The sequence below is a fragment of the Corapipo altera genome, unplaced genomic scaffold, assembly GCF_003945725.1.
Source record: "Corapipo altera isolate COAL_440 unplaced genomic scaffold, ASM394572v1 136, whole genome shotgun sequence".
NCBI lineage: Eukaryota > Metazoa > Chordata > Aves > Passeriformes > Pipridae > Corapipo > Corapipo altera.
The window spans coordinates 131,985-151,161 of NW_020885109.1; the positions used below are offsets into that span (position 1 = coordinate 131,985).

General features: G+C 61.1%; 1 protein-coding gene across 1 annotated transcript in view; it reads right to left on the reverse strand.

Annotated features, from left to right (window-relative positions):
* Nucleotides 1-19,177, reverse strand: part of LRP1 (LDL receptor related protein 1) — a gene marked incomplete at its 5' end in the record, with an annotated part of 70,042 nt that overhangs the window by 46,532 nt on the left and 4,333 nt on the right. The window contains 14 exons of the mRNA XM_027669841.1: nt 127-267; nt 360-485; nt 839-1,028; nt 1,184-1,406; nt 1,532-1,712; nt 1,861-2,097; nt 2,311-2,454; nt 3,490-3,679; nt 3,838-4,060; nt 5,062-5,224; nt 15,823-16,086; nt 16,284-16,412; nt 17,287-17,406; nt 18,976-19,113. Coding sequence (XP_027525642.1) covers nt 127-267; nt 360-485; nt 839-1,028; nt 1,184-1,406; nt 1,532-1,712; nt 1,861-2,097; nt 2,311-2,454; nt 3,490-3,679; nt 3,838-4,060; nt 5,062-5,224; nt 15,823-16,086; nt 16,284-16,412; nt 17,287-17,406; nt 18,976-19,113 — 2,469 coding nt within the window. The remainder of the gene's footprint in view (nt 1-126; nt 268-359; nt 486-838; nt 1,029-1,183; nt 1,407-1,531; nt 1,713-1,860; nt 2,098-2,310; nt 2,455-3,489; nt 3,680-3,837; nt 4,061-5,061; nt 5,225-15,822; nt 16,087-16,283; nt 16,413-17,286; nt 17,407-18,975; nt 19,114-19,177) is intronic.

The window sequence follows — 19,177 nt, forward strand, 5'->3', positions numbered from 1 at the left end:
CTCCCCTCAACCACGCTCAATCCCACTCCCTTCCTCCAGCTGGGGAGGGGATGGAGGGGTCCTGGCTGCCCGACCCAGCCCCAGCCACCGGCCCCAAATCCCAGCACACAGGAGATGGTCACGCACGGCAGAGCTCGGGGGCCTCGTCGCTGTTGTCCAGGCAGTCGTTGTCCCCGTCGCACTTCCAGCGCTCCTGGATGCAGCGGTTGTTCTTGCAGGCGAACTCCCCGGGCTGGCACTGCGGCGGGGGGATGTAGGACGGGTTGGCTGCCGGGGGAGAGCGAGGATTTCAACCGGGTGACCAAGTACAGCGTCCCATGGGGAAAGGGGGTCCCCAGGAGGGGCCCAGGGCAGCCTACCCTGGCAGGTGACAGAGTCCGAGCCCAGGATCTGGTCCTCGGCGCAGGCGCACTGGCGGCCCCGGGGGGTGGCCAAGCACAGGCTGCTGCAGCCCCCGTTGTTGACGCGGCACTTGTTGGAGCCCACTGAGGAGGCAAAGCGGGGTGAGGAGATGGGACCTCTGGGCCCAGGGACCCCTGTAGACCCACAGGGGTGTCCCTGGACTCCTGGACACCCTCAACGGACTCCACAGTTGGAACCCAGCTGGAGACACCAGCTCACGAGGCCAGGGGGACCCCTCAGGGGACACAGAGCCTGGTGGAATAGGGGTGGGAGAGGGAGGGAGGGCTGCAAGGGCAGGGGACGAGCGACAGCAGAGTTTACGGACAGAAAGACAGCGTGCACGGGGATGGCCCAAAGGAAGCGAAAAGAGGTGGAGGGGCTGCTTAGGCAGGGCTCATCCTCACCCCCCAGCCCCATCCCTGCTCCAGACCCCCACCTTGCTGCTGCTGCGCGTCGTACATCCGGATCTCGAAGATGGGCGGGCGCTCGTTGCGGAGCAGGCTCACGGCCTTGGAGGCCTGGTCCAGCCGGTAGATGCTGCCGCTCCGGTACTCGGTCCAGAAGAGGAAGTTGCTGTAGTGGCACAGCCCGAAGGCGTGGTTCAGCTCCGGGCCCTCGTACACGATCTGCGGGCAGGACGAGAGGCTCCGTGAGCCGGGATGGACACGGGGGGACGGGGCAAGGGATGGTGGAGGGGGAGAGAGGGAGGCAGTGCCCCGGCTGCCCACAGCCCCAGTGCTGGGGTGATCAGTGTCCCGGGGCCTGTGGGACCCCCACTCGCCTTCCGCTCGGTGCCGTTGAGATAGACCATCTCGATGCGGTCGTAGAAAGCGTCCACCCAGTACAGGATCTTGGCCGGGATGTCCAGGCTCAGCCCGTTGGGCCACAGGACGGTCTTGGAGGTGATGAAGATGTTGCGGTTGGAACCGTCCATCCAGGCCCTCTCGATCTTGCCCCTCTTGCTGTCCTTGGGATCCTCCTCCCAGTCCGTCCAGTACATCCACCTGCCACAGACCCCAAGCTGAGCCCTGGCCCCGTCATCACAGCTCGTGACAGTGCAGAGACCCGACCACATCCCTCTGGCTGTGCCGCCCCCCCCAGCCAGCCCTGCCCAGCCCGGCACCCGCACCCGTTCAGGGGGTCCACCACGATGGCGCGGGGGTGCGTCATCTTCCCCTCGATCAGCGTCTTCCGCGTCTGGGCGGCCTTCTCCAGCCGCGCCACGCTGATGGTCTTCTTGGGGCCATCATCTGTCCAGTACAGGTTGTTCCCCATCCAGTCCACCGCGATCCCTTCCACGTTGTGGATGCCTTTGGGGAAAAGCCGGGAGATGAGACGTGGAGGCAACAGCCCCACCTGACTCACGGTGTGTTCGGCACCACCTGATCCCCGCTCAAACCAGGAGGGGTGACGGGCCCCCAGCCCCGAGGGCACAGGTTGGGCCCCTCGGCCACGCACCGTCCTTCAGGATGGTCTCCCGCTCCGTGCCGTCGATCTTCTGGCGCCCGATGAGGTAACTGGTGGTGTCAGCGAAGTAGATGAAGCCGGTCTCGGCGTGGAAGTCCAGCGCTCGGGGGTTCATGAGGTTCTCGATGGGGATCATGTGCTCGTCCGGCACCTTGGCTCCCATGTCCATCCCGCGGATGATGCCCGGACGCCCCTTCCCGTACACCAGGAACAGCTCGTGCTCGGGCTCTGCGGAGAGACAGGGACGGCCGTGGCCACCAGCCAGGCCAGGGCAGTGCCAGAAGGGTGGCACATGGCACTGGGGCTGTCATGGGGTCACCGCTACGACACGGAGACTGGGAGGAGGCAGTGACCGGTGCCCACAGGGAGAGCAGAGCCCACAGGTAGCCCAGGCCCCGGACCCTCGCCCCCCACATTCCCCCCAGGCAGCCCAGCACTCACTTTTGCAGGACTTCCCGTCACTGCCCAGGCTGAACCCGGAGCGGCAGCGGCAGGTTCTGCTCTTGTGGCTGTTCCCCAGGAGGCAGATGTCGGAGCAGCCTCCCGGCTTCCCGAACTGATCCGGCTCGCAGGCGTGGCTCCGCACTGCAACACAAGGGGGCTGTGGCAGCCACAGGCACCAGAGCAGCACGGGGGGGGCCTGCTCTGCGTGGGGAGCACAGGGGGACAGGGACACGGGTCTGCAACCACAGGGACATAGAGACGCTCTCATGGGTCCTCCCTGGACTTTAGGGTGGCCCATTCCCCCCAGAGCTCCCAGCTGGTCAGTGAGGGGCTGAGCACCACACAGGACAGCACAGAGATGGGAAAGGACCTTCCCATGGGAAGGATCCCTGTGGAGAAGCCAGCCTGGTGTGTCCCAGCACACCGCCACAGTCACAGGGCCACACTGCCCTGTCACACCAGCCCACCCCTCACGGGCCACGGGGAGAGCGAGGCTGCACCAGCGGCACAGGGACAGCCTGGAGAGCCCCTTAATCACACTCCTTCCCCATTCAGAAATCTCCTGATTAATTTTGTATTCTGGAAAATGCCGAGCAGGCTGCAGACACTAAGAGGATTTTAAAGGAGTAAATTGATTAACTGCAGGAAGGTGCTGGGGGTGGAGCAGGCAGACAGGGATGGACACGGGGAGGGGACGGTGCAGCACCAGAGCCTTTCAACTCCCTGGAAATCCTGGGAGCAACGGGGTAAACACGCAGGTAGTGGGGACTGAGAGTGTGTGGGACCATCAATATTTCAAGATGTCACATCTGCCCCCACGTCCCTCTGATCCATCAATCACGTGGCGCAGCTGCCACGTCCCTCACAGGAGGGGACGCAGCGAGAGCAGGGAATGGGGCACCCCGGGGTGTTTGGCAGCACCCAGGGCCTGGGCAGCAGGAATCACAGAATCACTGAGGTTGGAAAAGACCACCCCAGCTTGACAACCAGATCAGAGCACTGAGTACCATGTCCAGTTGTTCCTTCAACACCTTCAGGGGTGGTGACTCCACCACCTCCCTGGGCAGCCCCTGCCAATGCCTGACCACCCTCTCTGTGAAGAAATTCTTCCTGAAATCCCACCCAAGCCCTCGTCCAAGGACCCAAGAAGCCGTTATAGCCAGGCTGGGCTCCCACCTGTGGGCTGGCGCCGCTGGTGGTAGATGTGGAGGGCTCCACCCTTGTCCACCCGTGTCACCACCTGGTACTCGGTGCTGTTGAAGCGGTTGACGCGGATGACGCTGGTTTTCTGCTGGGCGTTGGCGTTGTCAGAGTTGGTGGCGTACAGGTAGTTCTCAAAGACCGTCAGTCCGTACAGGTGTTCGATCTGGAAGGCACCAGCATCCACAAGGAATTCAGGAGTCAGGAGAAGCTGGCTCCCAGGCGTGCAAAACCCCTGATCCCACCTCTTGTCCCCATTTCACTCACGGCACAAGATCGTCCCTGACAGGAGCGCGCTCAGTGCTCAGCCCCAAACCCACTCACCAGGATGCCCTGGATGATGGTGTGCCTGTTCTTGCCCTCGTAGTCCACCACCTCGATGTAGTCCAGGTAGGCATCGGCCCAGTACACCAGCCTGTTCACCAAGTCCAAGGTGATGCCGTGCGGGAAGACGATCTTGCTGTCCACCAGCTTGGTGCGGTTCTGCCCGTCCATGTCACAGCGCTCCACCTTGGGGATCTGCCCGTAGTCAGTGAAGAACACCTTGCTGCAGGAGAGGAGCAAAGGCAGGAGCTCAGAGCAGGGATGGCACATTCACCCCCAGAGGAGGGAGGTGTGGAGGTGTGGATGGTGTGTGCTCACACCGGGAGGCACAGGGGTGGCTGGGGTCTGGCACAGACTCCAGGGGAGCTTCCACCCAGATGTGTTGGTGTCACTGGAGGAGGTCCAGGGCCCTCCACACGTACCCACGGGGTTGTACAAGTTAAAACACAACCTGAGGCATCTGCCTGGGCACCCAGGAGTCGTCCTGCCTGTGGCAGCAGCTCCCAGCATTGCTTCCCAACAAGGCCCAGCCAGAGACAGGGATGGACACCACCACCACAGAGCCCAGGGGACTTAACTCAGTCCCCTGTGGGGCTTCTCTGCACCTGCCCTGCTCAAGGCTGGAGTCTCTCTCCAGGTTTCCCTGCAATATTTATTTGTTTATATAAAATACTCCCAATTTTCTGCTCAATAACACCAGCTTTCTCCATCCAGGCAAAGAGGGAAGAGCCAATCTGGAATGCAGGAGGTGAGGGGGGGAATTTCCCTCTTTGCTGGTTACTGCACTCTGCCCACTGTGGCCTCAGCCATGCCAGCTCCCCACTCCCAGGGCCCAGCAGCTGCTGTGCGTGCCCTGAGCTGCTCCAGTGATTCAGCATCCCGGCTTCCCCAGCCCTGGGATTGTGCAGAGGCAGCTGCCGGACACACAGGCACGAGGGAGCCGCTCCAGCCGTGCAAGGAGTCGACTGTTCCAGCTCCAAAAGCCGGAGCAAAGCTGTGGACACGTTGTGTGGCACGAGCTGGGAGCAGCAGCTTATCCCGAGCTGGGCCAGGGGGGTCCTGCAGGACTGAGCCCTGTGGAGATGCTGCCGGGGCAGGAGGAGTGGGAGGTGTCCCTGCAGAGATGGGGGCTTGACACAGGCAGGTACAGGAGACCCCCGAGCCCCAGAGGGACAGACCACCCTTGCCAGCTGTCCCCAGGGGCAGTGAATTCCCAGGACTCACCCCATGGCTGGGTCCAGCGCGATCCCCTTGGGATTGTAGAGCTCCAGGTCCAGCAGAGTGACACAGGTGTCCCCGTTCTTGTTGCAGACAAAGATCCTGTCATCGATGTCGTCCACGAAGTAGAAGTTGCCCGTGAGCCAGTCGATGGCCATCTGCTCCACGTCTGGGCCAGGACAGGGGTGAGGGGAGTTAGACCGGGAAGGAGGGAGCCAGGAACCCCCCCATGGGGTCCCTGATCCCGTCCCAGCCCACTGGGGTCACAAGCACCAACACAGCTGGGGAATGAGGCCGTGGGAGCCACGAGGGCACCAGGACCTGCCCCACTCCAGGGACCTGCCCTGGTCACCCCACATGGAGCCACATGGCACCCCCAGCACCCACATCACCCCATCCTCTGCTCCCCAGGCACATGGGACCTGCTGCCCCCCAGGCAGCCCCGTGACAAACCAGGGAAATCACAAATCACACACAGCCAGGAGAGCATCCAGTACAAACACTGGGAGAGCATCCTGCAGAAACACCGGGAACACATCCCACAGGAACACCAGTGGAGCAGGGGAAGCTCTGCAAGGTGGGTGCCAAAGGAGGGTGGGGGCAGCAGGGAAGGGGAAGGGGCTCCAGCCACAGCACTGGGACGTCCCAGAGCAGCGTGGCAGAGGGGGGGCTGTGGGCAGATCCCACTGGGCGAGGTGGGAGCGGAGCTAATCCGGAGCCGCAGGGACACCCTGGAGCCTGGAGCAGGTGAGAGACAGCACCTGGCACACAGCGTGTGAGCACTTAATTAAACCAGTGAAAGCCTGTTAAATCGGATAAACCCAACGCACCCGAATTCCTGCCTTGCCACCGGGTCAGTGCTCAGCCCTGCTCAGCCCTCCCTGCACCCGCCAGGGCAGGGGCCGGGGTGAGGGGCTGCAGGTCTCAGAGATGCCAAGTGCTTTGGGTTAGTGCCCCCCAGGACCCCGTGCCCCCAGCACGGCAGCACCACGGTCAAGGCACGGGCAAGGTGGAGCAGGGACGGGGGCACAGCAACCCCCCAGCCTGGGCACCCCAAGGCCAGCAGGACCCAGACAGCCCCGGAGGAGCAGGGCCAGACACCACTGAATTATTAACCAACGCAGCAGCTTGGAAGGGAAAACATGAACCAAGCCAGGGCGTTTTGCAATGCCCCCCACCCCCCCTGCTCGTGGGGCTCACCCCGACGATGCCGCTGGGACGGGATGAGACCACGGGATGAGCACAGAGAGGTCTGGGGGGGCACAAACCCCAGCCCCCCGTGCCTGGGCTATCCAGACCACCTCTCTCAGCCCTTGTGCCCAGGTCACAGCCCTGGGGACGGGGACATCCAGCCGGGGGTGATGCCGACAGTGACCCCCCTCCGGAAGGGCGAGGCCGCGGCGCCCGCAGCCACCACCCGGGGTGAGGCAGCTCGTTAAAAACAAGTGGAAACAGCCCGAGCCAAGGAATGAGCATCAACCCCAAACCCATGGCCAGCACAGGGCTCCCTACGTGCCAGGGCCAGCGCTTGGGCTCCTGGGGCTCCTGGGGCAGCTGGGACCCCCAAGCCCCCCAAACCCAGCTCCTGGGGCGATAGAGGGGTTTGTGCTGAGCAAAAACCACCTAAAAATGTGCACTGGGGTGCCAAGAGCCACCCTGTGCCCCTGAGATGGGGCTGCCCGAGTCCTGCTGTCACAACCAGCAGCCCCAACCCTCCCCTGCACTCCCAGCACCCCGAACCCCCCCCAAAACGGGGAGGGGGCGGCAGGGCCAGGCACAGCCCTGCCAGGGAGAGAAACACTTCAGCAAAGGGATGTGCAAGAATTCCCAAAAAAAAGCAGGTCTTGGCTGGCGCCTGCGTGGCTGAGTCAGAGTCACAGGACCGGGGGAGGGATCCAAGCAGGGGCGGGTGGGGAGCGTTGGTGGGACAGCGTGGGGGCCCTCGCCCCCCACCCAGGGCTGGGGACCCCCGGGTTCTCCTCCTGGAGGGGGCCCAGCCATCGCCATCACCCCTTTCCCGTCACTCTCCTGCCTCAGCAGCCACATCCCGCCGAGCCAGAGCTGAGTCCAGCCCTTCCAAGGGGGGAAGTTCACCAACACTCGAAGAGGAATCTGGAGGGAAAACAGCCAAAACAAGCCACAGACTTCCAGCCCTGCACTCCCCTCACGCCCACCCTGCCACAGCTCCCCCGGGGATCAGAAGGGTCCTGGTCCCCCCCGGGGGTCTCTGGCCCGGCCCCTGCTCCGAGCAGGACAGCACCGGGGGCTGGGGGTGACGCAAGCACTTGCTCCTCTCCAGGGCTGTATTTTTGCAGCTGGAAAGCATTACCCTCCTCAAAGGCTTTTGTTTTCCAGCTTTGCTCCTTCTCTCCCCGCTCACCATCCTCCCCCCTCCTTCACAGGAATCACTTTTTATTATTATTATTTTTATTATTATTATTTTCAGCTCTTTCTTGTAACCTCAGCTAAACCTGGATTTCCTCTTGAACTTTCGGTGGAAGCTAATTTAGCAAATGTCTATTTTTAACCCCCAGTGTTGGCCTGCAGAAACCTCCCCCCCTCCATCTTGGCAGAGGGGAGGAGTGGGGGGCACAGACTCTCCCCCACTGTGTCCCCCCAGGAGCAGAGTGCCAGAGTGCCAGTTCCCCCAGGGAAGGTGCCACCCATGACCATCAAGACACACCATGGACCCAACTGAGGGGACCCAGCAGCGATGACCCTGTCCCTGGACATGGAGGGGTCCTGCCCCTCCTCCTGCAGCCCCCGTGCCTCCTCCCTGCAGTTCCCATCCTGGAGTCAATCCTGCTCCTTGCTCAACCCCGGCGGGGCGTTGCGGGCGGTTGCGACATGCCGAACTCATTTCCCAAGATTTATTTATTTGGGAGTGTTTGGAAAGGAGCTGGTGGGGGGCAGAGAATGGGGGATGTCGGCTCTTCCAAGGCTCTTCCCGGGAGAAGCAGCCAAACAAGCCGGTGGGGCCGGGGGGTCCAGGCTGGCAGCCCCCCTGGGGGCGAGGGGGCCTTCCCAGCAGGGAGGGGGGATGGAGGGAGCACCCACAAGTTCACCAGCGTTGCTCAACGCGGGCGGGTTGGCAAATTCAGCAAAGCCCGAAACCCACCCGCACAGATGTTTCCTGGTTTCACACCCACCACGGCCCGAGCGATCCTGACCGAGTTGGTGCTGCCACCAGATCCTCTGTGCCACACTGCGCTCGGATCTTCCCCTTTCACAGAACCCCGGGATGGTTTGGGTCGGAAGGGATCTTAAAGATCACCCAGTCCCACCCCCTGCCACAGGCAGGGACACCTTCCACTAGCCCAGGTTGCTCCAAGTCCCATCCAGCCTGACCTTGAGCACTTCCAGGGATGGGGCAGCCACAGCTTCTCTGGGCACCCTGTGCCAGGGCCTCCCCACCCTCACAGGGAGGAATTCCTTCCCAATATCCCATCTAACCCTGCCCTCTGGCAGTTTGAAGCCATTCCCCCTCATCCTGGCACTCCATGCCCTTGTCCAAAGTCCCTCTCCATCTCTCTTGAGCTCCCTTAGGCACTGGAAGGGGCTCTAAGGTCTCCCCAGAGCCCTCCCTTCTCCAGCTGCCTCCAGAGCAGAGGGGCTTCAGCCCTCAGAGCATCTCCATGGCCTCCTCTGGCCACATCCTTCCTATGCTGGGACCCCAGAGCTGGATGCAGTGCTCCAGGTGAGACATCCCACTCAAAGAACTCCCTGACACAAGTGGGTCATCGACCCCACGCTGCCCTCGGGAGCTGCAGCCAGAGGTTCCCCCTCCCAGAGCCCGATCCACCTGATTTACCCCTCTCCCAGTCAAGCACTGCAGAGCTGTGGGTTTTTTTTGGGGAAGGAGCTTTGCTGACCCAGCACATAACTTTGCTCTGCATGAATCAGTTGCTGTGCAGTCTGCAAACACATCAATTGTGGCCTGACAGGAGGAGGAAGGAAACGCGCAATCTTCCCTCAGATTAAACCAGGGATTTCGACACCGTCCCCAGACAGCTGCGAGGGGCACGAGGGGGATGAGGGCACGAGGGGGACGAGGGGGATGAGGGGGATGAAGGGGACGCAGCCACTCCACAGCTCCCCCGGGTTCCTGCCCCTTGAGCGAGGAAGAAGAGAAACCCACTAAAGTTGTGGAGGTGCAACGAGCTCAGGAATCAGCACATCAAAAAAATCACCAAATTCCAGGATTGGTGAGGTTGGAAAAGACCTCCAAGACCATCGAGTCCACCCTGTGCCCAATCCCCACCTCGTCACCCAGCCCAGAGCACTGAGTGCCACGTCCAGTTGTTCCCTGCACACCACCAGGGGTGGGGACTCCTCCACCTCCCTGGGCAGCCCCTTCCAATGCCTGACCACCCTTTCCATGCAGAAATTCCTCCTGAAATGTGTGGATGTGGCACTTGGGGATGGGGACATGGTTCAGGGGTGGTCTGGCAGTGCTGGGCTAATGGTTGGACTCAATGGTCTCAGAGGGCTTTTCCAACCTCAATAATTCCATGATTCTAAGTCTGGAAGAAACTCCACTTCCCAGTTACCCCTCAAGGGAGCACTACCAGGAGAAGTCCTGGCCCTGCCTGAAGCAGCTGGAGACATCACTGGGCGCGGAGCTCCAGCACCAAATCCTGGTTCCTGTTCTGCTGAGGAGCATTTTCCCCTCACCCCAACATCAAATCCTTGTTCCTGTTCTGCTGAGGAGCATTCTCCCCTCACCCCAGCACATGGGATGGAGAACAGAGCTGGACCAAGCTCTGCTGCCAACATCTGCATGTTGGTTTTTAAATAAAGCATAATAAAGAATAAATAAAGAATATTTATGTCCAAGCACATCTGCAGCGACAGCCCAGTTCTTGCTCCAGCCACAATGGATCAGCCCTGACACGAACCCCAGGTGCCTCGGGAGGCAGAGAGGGAACCGTGGGGGCCACAATCCAAGGGACAACACCCCAGAGCCGCCCGTCGGTGCCGCAGTGGACGCGGAGATCCCACCCCGAGAGCAGCGTCCCCTGCTCCTGGCACAACCCACCCCACGGGGCAGGGGGGGCCGTGGCCAACTCGCCACCCAGTGAGACACCCGGGCAGGCGCCCCACGTGCCCCCCGAGCCGCCGGCACACGCGGCCCCGGCGGAAAAACAGCTTGGAAAAGTCGCCGAATGTTTCGGCTCAGAAACGCCGGCGGCGGAGGAACGGAGGCTCGTCAGGAATGTGGTCCCCAGGGCCGCTCGAATACATCGGTTTCCTACTTTCCTTTTTATAGGGAATGATCCGTTTGATACATTTACATAATACCATAATCTGGAGGAATTTCTGCCTCTTCCCTCCCCAGACGTCCTCTCCCCGGGAGAACAAGACCGTCTCTGTGACGGCCCCACACTCCGTGGATAAACACTGCTCCTGGGGACAATTTTCCTTAATTAGAAGTATGTTAACGGGACGGGCACGAAGACAAACTCCCGCCCCGAAGGGCGCCGGATGGCCGGACAGGCACCCAGTGCCCCCGAGGGTCCGGCACGGCCCCCCCTCCCCCAGGAACAGCCACCTCCTTGTGTCCGAGCCGGACGGCGGAGGGGACGGCCACCACCACACAGGGCCACCGCCGTCACGTCGGCCTCGTTCCCTCAGCAAACCAGGCTCAAAAATAAATAAATTCACCCCCCTCTGCTGAGACGTTTCACTCCGAGGAGGAACCGCTGGGTGGAAGCCGGTGGCCCACGTCCAGGGCGTCTGACTCGGCACTGGGACGGATCCCGGTGGCTCTGCACACACTCACACAACATTCCTGCACAAGCCAAACATTCCCCTGGGGGTAACACCGGCCCCCCTGGGGCTGTGCAGCCCCCCCCAGAGGGACGTCCCATCTTGGGAACGGGCAGAGCACCGACGGAAGATGCTGGAGCATCGTCCTTCTCCAGGGAGCTCTGGGCTGTCAGACCACACTCTCCATGCCCTGGAGCCCTGGTACAGCACCACGGCCGCATCCAAAGGGGAACCGTGTCCGAGAGGTCACCAGCACCTCTCCAGCCCCACACCAACACAGCCCTCAGCTCCCCGGGGGGGGACACCCCAAAGCTGCCCCCTCCCCGTGTCCTGGCTCAGCCCTGCAGCATCTCTGCAGAGGCACCGGAGGTGGGAAGAGCAGGAACAGGGATGGAACGAGCTCTGGGCTGCGTGGAGGGCAGCCAAGGGACCGCTAATTGCTCTGCCTTAATGAGACCAGTCCATGGGTACAAATATTCCGCAGAGGCCGAGGGAGGGGCAGGGCACTTGGCTTCCTTCTGGGTGAGAGGAGAGAGACACAGGCTCGACAGGAACCCGAGGACTGTCACTGGGGTGATTTGGGGGCGGGGGGGATGAGAAAGCAGAAATGGGGCCAGTGTGGGCAGAGAGGATCCCGCAGGGCTCGGCCGCGTGCGGTGAATCCGGCACAAGGCAGCACAGGATGGACACACGGACGTGTGCAGGGACAGACACGCTCCTGTCCATGTGAAATCAAATCCATCCCTGGGCACAAGAGGATCCTGATGACTCGGGACATCAGTGTCACCCTTTTGTCTCCAACGAGGTGGGAATGCAGCTCGTGAGACACCTCAGGGGTGGCCACAGGGAGACAGAAGGGACGAGTGGGGGAACCAAGAACACCCTTCCTCACTCTGCCACCACAGCCCGGGGGTCTCAGTCCCCCTGAGGGCTTTATTCCTTTCTCCTACAAGGGGAAACACCAGGCAATGGAAGTCAGAGGTGCTAGGCAGAGCTGCAGCGAGGTCCAGAGTGTCTCAGTGGCAGATCTGCCTCCAGAACAAACAGGGACCAGCAGGCTCTTCGTTAACAGACTGATTAAAATCAACATCGTGGTGTCGTCCCTCTGACACAACGAGCTGGTGTGAGGACCTGGACAGGGACACAGCCCCCAGCCCTTGCCCTCACTCAGTGCCTGCTCTCCCGTGTTGCTGCAACAAGAACAGCCATAAACAGTTAAAAAAACCCCAACAGAGAGGAACCAGGAGATGAAGTTACCAATCATCCTGCTCTCCTGCCAAGTGAGTTCACGTCGCAGCCTCTTTCTTGGCCAGGATGAGGCAGCAAGGAAGAAAAATAGCTTTCCATGCAAAGTGGGGGAAGAAATGTACTTGGATTCCTCTGCAGAGCAACATCGCCCTGAAATCAATCTGCCCCAGCGCCCACAGCTCCTCTGCCCGCTGGCACCGGGACAGGCCATGGGAGTGACAGGGCTGGGATGGAGTCAATGAAAACACCCCCTGAGACCAGCGTGTTGGGATTGATGCTGCCCAGGAAGGCATTTTAATAGTGGCCAGATTGTCAGCATTCAGGGTTCGTAATGCGCTCAGGATCAAATGTCCTGATATTTCAAACCCCTTCCCGGGGGCTCGTTTTATAAAGGAAAACAACAAACCTTAAACCGAGAAACAACAAATCACTGCCCCTCTGCAGCCCGTTCCCAGCAGCCCCACACACATCCTGAGCTGCTGAATCCCTGCCTGGGAGCCACAATCCCCACGGAGCTGCGGGGTCGGCACGGTGGGGACATCAGGGGACCTGTTCCACGACGGGGAGAACTGGGGAAACAGAGAAAACTGGAGCTCTGGGCACCTGGGCTGCTGGGGCAGGGATGGAGCAGTGCCAGCGTTGGGAAGGAGCAGTGCCAGCACCAGTGACCTGCCAGCACAATAAATGCATTCCCTGGCATCGCTGAGCTCCTAGTTCTGACCGCGCAAAAAGCCACAGGAAAGGGGAAAAAGAAAAGGAAAGAGCAGGAGAAGGTGAAGAGAAGGGGAAGGGGAAGAGGAGCTGCCCCGAGAGCCACGGAGAAGTCCAAGGCTCTGGCTCCTGACACGTGTTCTCTAGTATTTTTCCACAGTCCCAGCAAAGGACTCCTGCCTTTCCCTGAATCCGAGTGTCACCCGATCACACCGCGCCGGAGACGGGGATTTAACGCCGCTGTCGAGGCCAAGAGTGACCAGCACAGGGTTGGGCTGCTGCCAGCTCACAGTGGCCTCCTAAGGAGGGTCCTGCCCTCCCTGCACGCTCCAGGCAGGCGTCCCCCCACCTCCTGGTGTCACCTGTGGGGAACGGGCACATGAATCCAGTGGGAGGTGGCACAAATCCCACCACAGACCGGAGCGCTGCTTCCCTCGCTGTCCCCACCTTGGGGTCCACAGCTGAGCTCAGGGTTCCCCAAGGATGTGATCCCTGACAAAAGGCCCCAGGATGAGGGGACACGAGCAGCAGGATAAGCTGGGCAGTTGGGAGAGCTGGGGGAGCAGAGAGCTCCAGCCGGGACACGGGATGCAGCAGCACCAGAGCCCGGAAGCAGATTTTAATTATTATTTTTTAGTGCACTGTTTGGCTTTGAAATTCCTTGGAAGCCCAACTCCAAACAAACAAGGACATTGTCTGGGGAAACACGTGGAGGCTGGAATCTGGTTGAGAAAACCCACGGGATCACAAAGTCCCTGGAGTTCAAGGATCAGCCACCGAGCACGGAGGGTCCACAGGGACCCGTCCCTGGCCTGGGCTGTCGCTTCAGAGCACATCCTGCCCCACACCAGAGGGGCTCAGGGCTGATGGGGGGTCCATGGCAAACCCCTGGCCCTGTCCTGATGCTCCAAGTGGTTGGAGCAGCCACCAGAGCCGGGGGATGCAGCCTCAGCATCCACGTGCCTCCGTCCCTGAGCGCGAGCGGACGCGCGATGCCTGCCAGGATCCTCCCGGACAGGAACAGTACTGGATTGTCACAGGGAGCGGAGGAGAGGGAGATTGGGATGGGAGGAAGGATGAGACAAGTTCCCCTTGTTACAATTCAGCACTGGCAGGAAGGACAAGCCCTCCCCGTGCCATCGCTCGTGCCTCGTCCTCCTCACGGGGCCGAGCACGGAGGGACACCGAGCTCCTGGGGCTGCCAGGAAGGTGCCACTTCCAAGGTCCCTGCAGGGATGGGAACACCTTGGACCCTTGCCCCGTGAGGGGCTGCATTGCCCACCTGCTCTGGCCACTGGCACTGAGCCCCACACGTCCCTTGGAGGCGTCCAGAGTCCCCCCAGCCCACTCTGACTGGTGAGAGAACTAATCCAATTCCAACGTGAAGTGGGATTTTTTTTGTAGGAGAAATGGATGGAAGGCTTTACCAGCCTCTGATTTTTAGTGTGGCCCTGGAAAAAGCCCTGGGGGTAGGGAACCAGCCAGCTCAGATCAACTGAGAAAATCAGTGCCTGTGACAAATGTCCACAGGCAGCGACGTGGGAACCGAGGGAGCGGCAGAAGTGCCGGAGCTCTTGAGCCTGTGGAGAGCAAAAGGGTTTGGGAGTGTAAAGGACCAGGGGAACAGCAAAGCTCCAGGTACAGCAGGTCATGCCAAGGCCTGTTAACAGCCTCCATTTAACACAACTCCCACAGCACAAGTGACACTAATCTCTGCAGGAAGGGAGCGGGGCAGGGGAGCGATCGGAGCCGCTGCACATCCCACACCTCCCCTGGCAGCTGGAGCTGCTGCTTTCCAGCCCCTCAGCATCAATCTCCCCCCATCAGATGCCAGCTCAAGCCCCATTAGCAGCAGGCACCAGGGAGGCCCCATTCCTGCTGGGAGCAGATAATGCCATAAAGAAGCAAATAAAGAGGGAAACCACTAATTGGATTCACGGGTCTCTCCAGTGTCCTGCCTGAGAGTGACATTATCTCCTCATCCCAGTGCCCAGCACCGGACTCAGCAGCGGGGGGGGAATTCATTTCTCCACCCCCTTTGTGCTGAGGAACCAGTCTCACCCCGAGGGAGTCTTCAGAGAGGAGCTGGAGGGGCACCAAAAGCAGAGACCTCCCTAAATCCCGGGAGGGGAGCGGGGAGCTGAGCCCTGGCCTGCCCGATTCCACGCTATCGCCTCCGAGAGCAAAGGGTGAGGCCTCTCCCTAAAAATACACACTGCCCTAAAAATACACAGGGCGAGCTTAAATTAACCGTGCACACACACCCGTGGCAGCCACAGCTGGCTCAGCCCAGCCACACACAGCCCCCGGGACCCCCAGGACCCCCAGGATTCCCGGGATCCAGCCTTGTGCCCTTGGCAGAGAAACGCCCTCGGCTCCGGGATCCCCCCGGGACCTTCCCTCGTTTGCAGAGATCGGTTCGTCCACGTCCCCACCGGTCCCGCTGCTCTGCACTGCCAAGGAAGGTGCTGGAAGCCCACAGGGATCCCTCACCAGGCAGAGGTTCTCATGGGTCTGACCTAGAGAGCACCGAAATCCCAGTCAGTGACTCTCCTTCCCGTTCTGCCTGTGGAACTGGGAACGGCGAGCCCGAACAGGAGACGGAGCTGTAACCACACTCGTTCCGGCCACGGAGCCACGAACGGAAGGGAAGTGCCACCGGCCACTCAATGACTCACACGGTGCCCACAGAGGCACCTCTGGGTTGGGAGTTTGTTCTCAGTCACTTTTTGGGGTGGAACTCGGTCACTTTTTGGGGTGGGACCAAACGACGAAGCAAAAACCGCCGTCCCCCAAACCTGCTGCACAGGTACCGGCTCCGCTCCTCCCTGTACCCCTTTCCCTCAGATCCTCACACAAAAAAACCACAAAACTTGCTAGAAACAATAAAAGGGAAGGAAAAGGAAAGGCCAGTTCCTGGCTCTGTGGGAATCTGCCTCCTTCCCAGTTTCACCCACAGCAGTCTGGGGACACTCAGGCATCACAAGGAGACGGGGATGGGGGAGCAGGAGCAGGATCCCGAGGGGAGCGAACACTCACGGTGCAGACTCAGGGAGATGTTGATGGAACGTTCCTCCACAAATCCCTTCAGGTTGGGGATCTTGGCGCATTTGAGGATGGTCTGGGAGGCACTGTCACCCACGTGGACCCAGCACACCGTGTCCTCCACGTAGTTGAAGTCCATGGCCGTGGTCTGCTTGGCACTGGTGGGGGTGATGTTGGGCACAGGGGCTCCGTTCAGGTACGTGGCCAGGATGTTCTGGGAGTTGGCGATGAGCAGCACAGGAGGGCGATCCACGGGCTCTGGGGGAAGGAGGGGAGAAGGGGGGGTCACAGCAGAGCACCTGAACCCCACAGCAGCCTGCAGCCCAGCCCTTCTGGTGAGGAGGTGGCAGTGCAGGACATTCCTCAGGGAAGAGCCTGACACGGAGAGCCCAGAGCAGGGCCACGGCCTGTAGAGCTGCCCCGAAGCACCACGCTCCTCCTGCCAGGGATCTCACCGTTCTTGGCTTTGCAGGATCTGTTGTCTGGCTGCAGGAGATACCCCTCGACACAGCTGCAGGTGTAGGAGCCCTCTGTGTTGGTGCACGTCTGGCTGCAGGTCCCATACACGGTGCATTCGTCAAAGTCTGGAAAAGACAAGAAAAACCCCAAGGTTTGGACCAGCAAACACCCCTCCTTGGCTGCCTGGGGAGGGAATGAGGCTTCCCCATTTTCTCCAAGGTGGAGCTGCAGAGGAGGGGATGACTCTCAAGCTGAAGGAACCCTCACATTTGTCTCACAAGGAATCGAAGGGACCCTCAAATTGGCCTCCTGAGGAACTGAAGGGACCCTCACACCCAAGGCCACCCCATGACAGGACAGGCAGCCCCCAACTCTCTGCTCCAGCATCAGCTCCAGCAGGACAAGCCCTGCCTGGCCACTGAGCCTCCTCACGGCCTCGTTACCCACTGTCTCCCCCAGCTCTGCACCTCCATTCCCACTCCAAATCCCTCTAATCTGCAGCTCCCAAACCCCCAGCTCAGCCATTCTTTTTTCTGGCAGATAAAAATGATGCATCCCCCAGAGCTCCTGCCCCAGAGCTCTGATAGAACCAGGAACAGCCCCTTCTACTTCTGCACAGGGACATGAAGGGGATGGAGACACCACAGTCCAGCACTTCCAGACTCATTTCTGGCATTACATCCATCCCATCACTCCTTGCTGACCCTCCCCTATTTTCCCCACCCTCTCTGAGACAGGGACACCAGGAGCACACGCCAGGCCCTGATTGTACACAAAGGCCTTTTCCCTACTCCCTCCCAATATTCCTGACTTAGGCTTTCAGGAGCCACATCCACAGGGGATGGAGTCTCATCCCATCTCATCTGCCCCACGTTCCCCCCTGAAAGGCGAGGTCTGCTGAGCCCCTTTTGCTGCTCCCAAGCTGGTGACACTGGACACATCCCAGAGGACCCAGAGTCACCAGGAATGGGGTGAGGGCTCTGCCTGGCCCAGACCCACCTCTGCAGCTCCTCCGGTCCTCGGCCAGCTGGAAGGAGTGGTTGCAGTAGCAGACGGGGCCGGCCAGCGTTGGGGCACAGTGGTGCTGGCAGCCCAGAGCTGAGCAGTTGGCCAGTTGTTCTGCAGAGACAGGGGAGAGGGAGGAGGGAGGATGTCACCGGGGCAGGAACAGGATGGACACCCAGGACCCAACTTCTGGCTGAAGGGGACCCTGAGACACCACCCCAGGCTTTGCTGGGGGCCTCCACGCTGCTTCCAGCTCCTCGGTGGGGACAGAGGGACCAAGACCCTCCCCAGAGGGAGGGAGGTCATGTGGGGGGGTCTGAGCAGCCAGACACAGCCTGGCACTGCTGACTTCAAGCCACTTCAGTGGTGGCCAAGACCTGGCACTCCTTGTGCAGGAGAGTGGTGTGGGATGGAGCTCCAGGGAATCCTGGGGGACACAAGATACACTGGAGAGCCTGGAGCTCCCCTCCCCTCCTCGCCCTGCCTGACCCAGTCACTCGAGGGCTCAGAGTGGGCAACGGGGGGGTTCAGCACGGGGGCTCTGCTGGCACTGCCACCCCTGGGATGTCTGCAAGGGCAGCAGAGGGGCCCCAACTCTCTGCAGGGAGCAAGACGGGGCAGCACGAGGCTCCAGTAGCTGGAGCATGAACAGGGGTGTCAGCTCGGGGTGACAGTTTGGGGTGACACCTTTGGGCGACAGTTCAGCGTGATGGCTTTAGGTGACAGTTCAGGGGGACGGTTTGGGGTGACAGTTTGAGGTGACAGCTCGGGGTGACAGCTCGGGGTGACAGCTCCCCTGCCCAAGCCCAGGGCGAAGGCAGGTCGGGGCCCGCAACCAACTGCGAGGAAATGCCTCCCTGGGGCGGCACCGGCCATGGCAGGGGGGACTCGGCATCCGGCTCAAGCACCACCGAGAACCAACAGCCCCAACATGCCCAAACCTGTGAGCTCCAGGTGCCCAGAGCCGGGAGCAGCAGCTGCCCGGGGCCGGCCCTCGCCGCGTGCGCGCGGCTCACGTGCTGCCCGGCCGGGGAAAATCAGATCCCGCTTCAGTAACGAGAGCCATCACTGAAATATCAATTGTGGGCTCGGGCACAGCTGCAGGAGCTGCCCCGGGCTCTCCAGCGGGAGCAGAGGAGGGGAGAGGAGCTGTGTCCCAGGAGGAAGCCCCTCGGGGCAGGGGGGTCCCAGTGGAGTGGGGCAGGAGCCCCCCACCCGAGGCAGGGAAGGGTTGGGGAGCAGAGGCTTCAGAGCTCGGGGTCAGCCCGGGACACACATTTCTGAGCGACTAATCTGCGCAGCAGCACGCTGGTTTAGGGAGTTTTCCAGCAGGATTAGCCACGGGGACAAGCCAGGAGGGGGGACAAAGCTCCTGGAAATTAGGAAAAAACCACAGTGGTATCTCTTATCTGGACCAGAACCCCAGGCCTGGAGCTTTTAAAGCCAGGAGACAATGCAGTTATTTCATGGCTGCGGGCTCAGGAATGATGGGCATTTCACTTCCAAGCGGCTCTGGATAATCTCTGGATCTGAGAGCGGCCAATGCTGAGCTGAGCGTGGTGGGGCTCACACCCAACCACAGAAACCAGGGACAGGGGACCTCGTCACTCCCACCCCGGTGGGGGAACATCCCATGGGGCAGCCTCCCCTTCCCACAGCCCCCCCGGGACCCCCCAGACCTACCCCGGCAGTGCGGCCCCTCGTCGGAGCCGTCGAAGCAGTCGTGGAGCCCATTGCAGAGTTTGCTCATGTGGATGCAGAGCTCGGTGCCCAGGCAGTTGTGCTCGTTGGGTTGGCAGCGGGACACTTTGCTCTGGGGACCTGCAGGACACCAAAGGGCACAGGGGTCAGCACAGGGGTCAGCACAGGGGTCAGCACAGGGGTC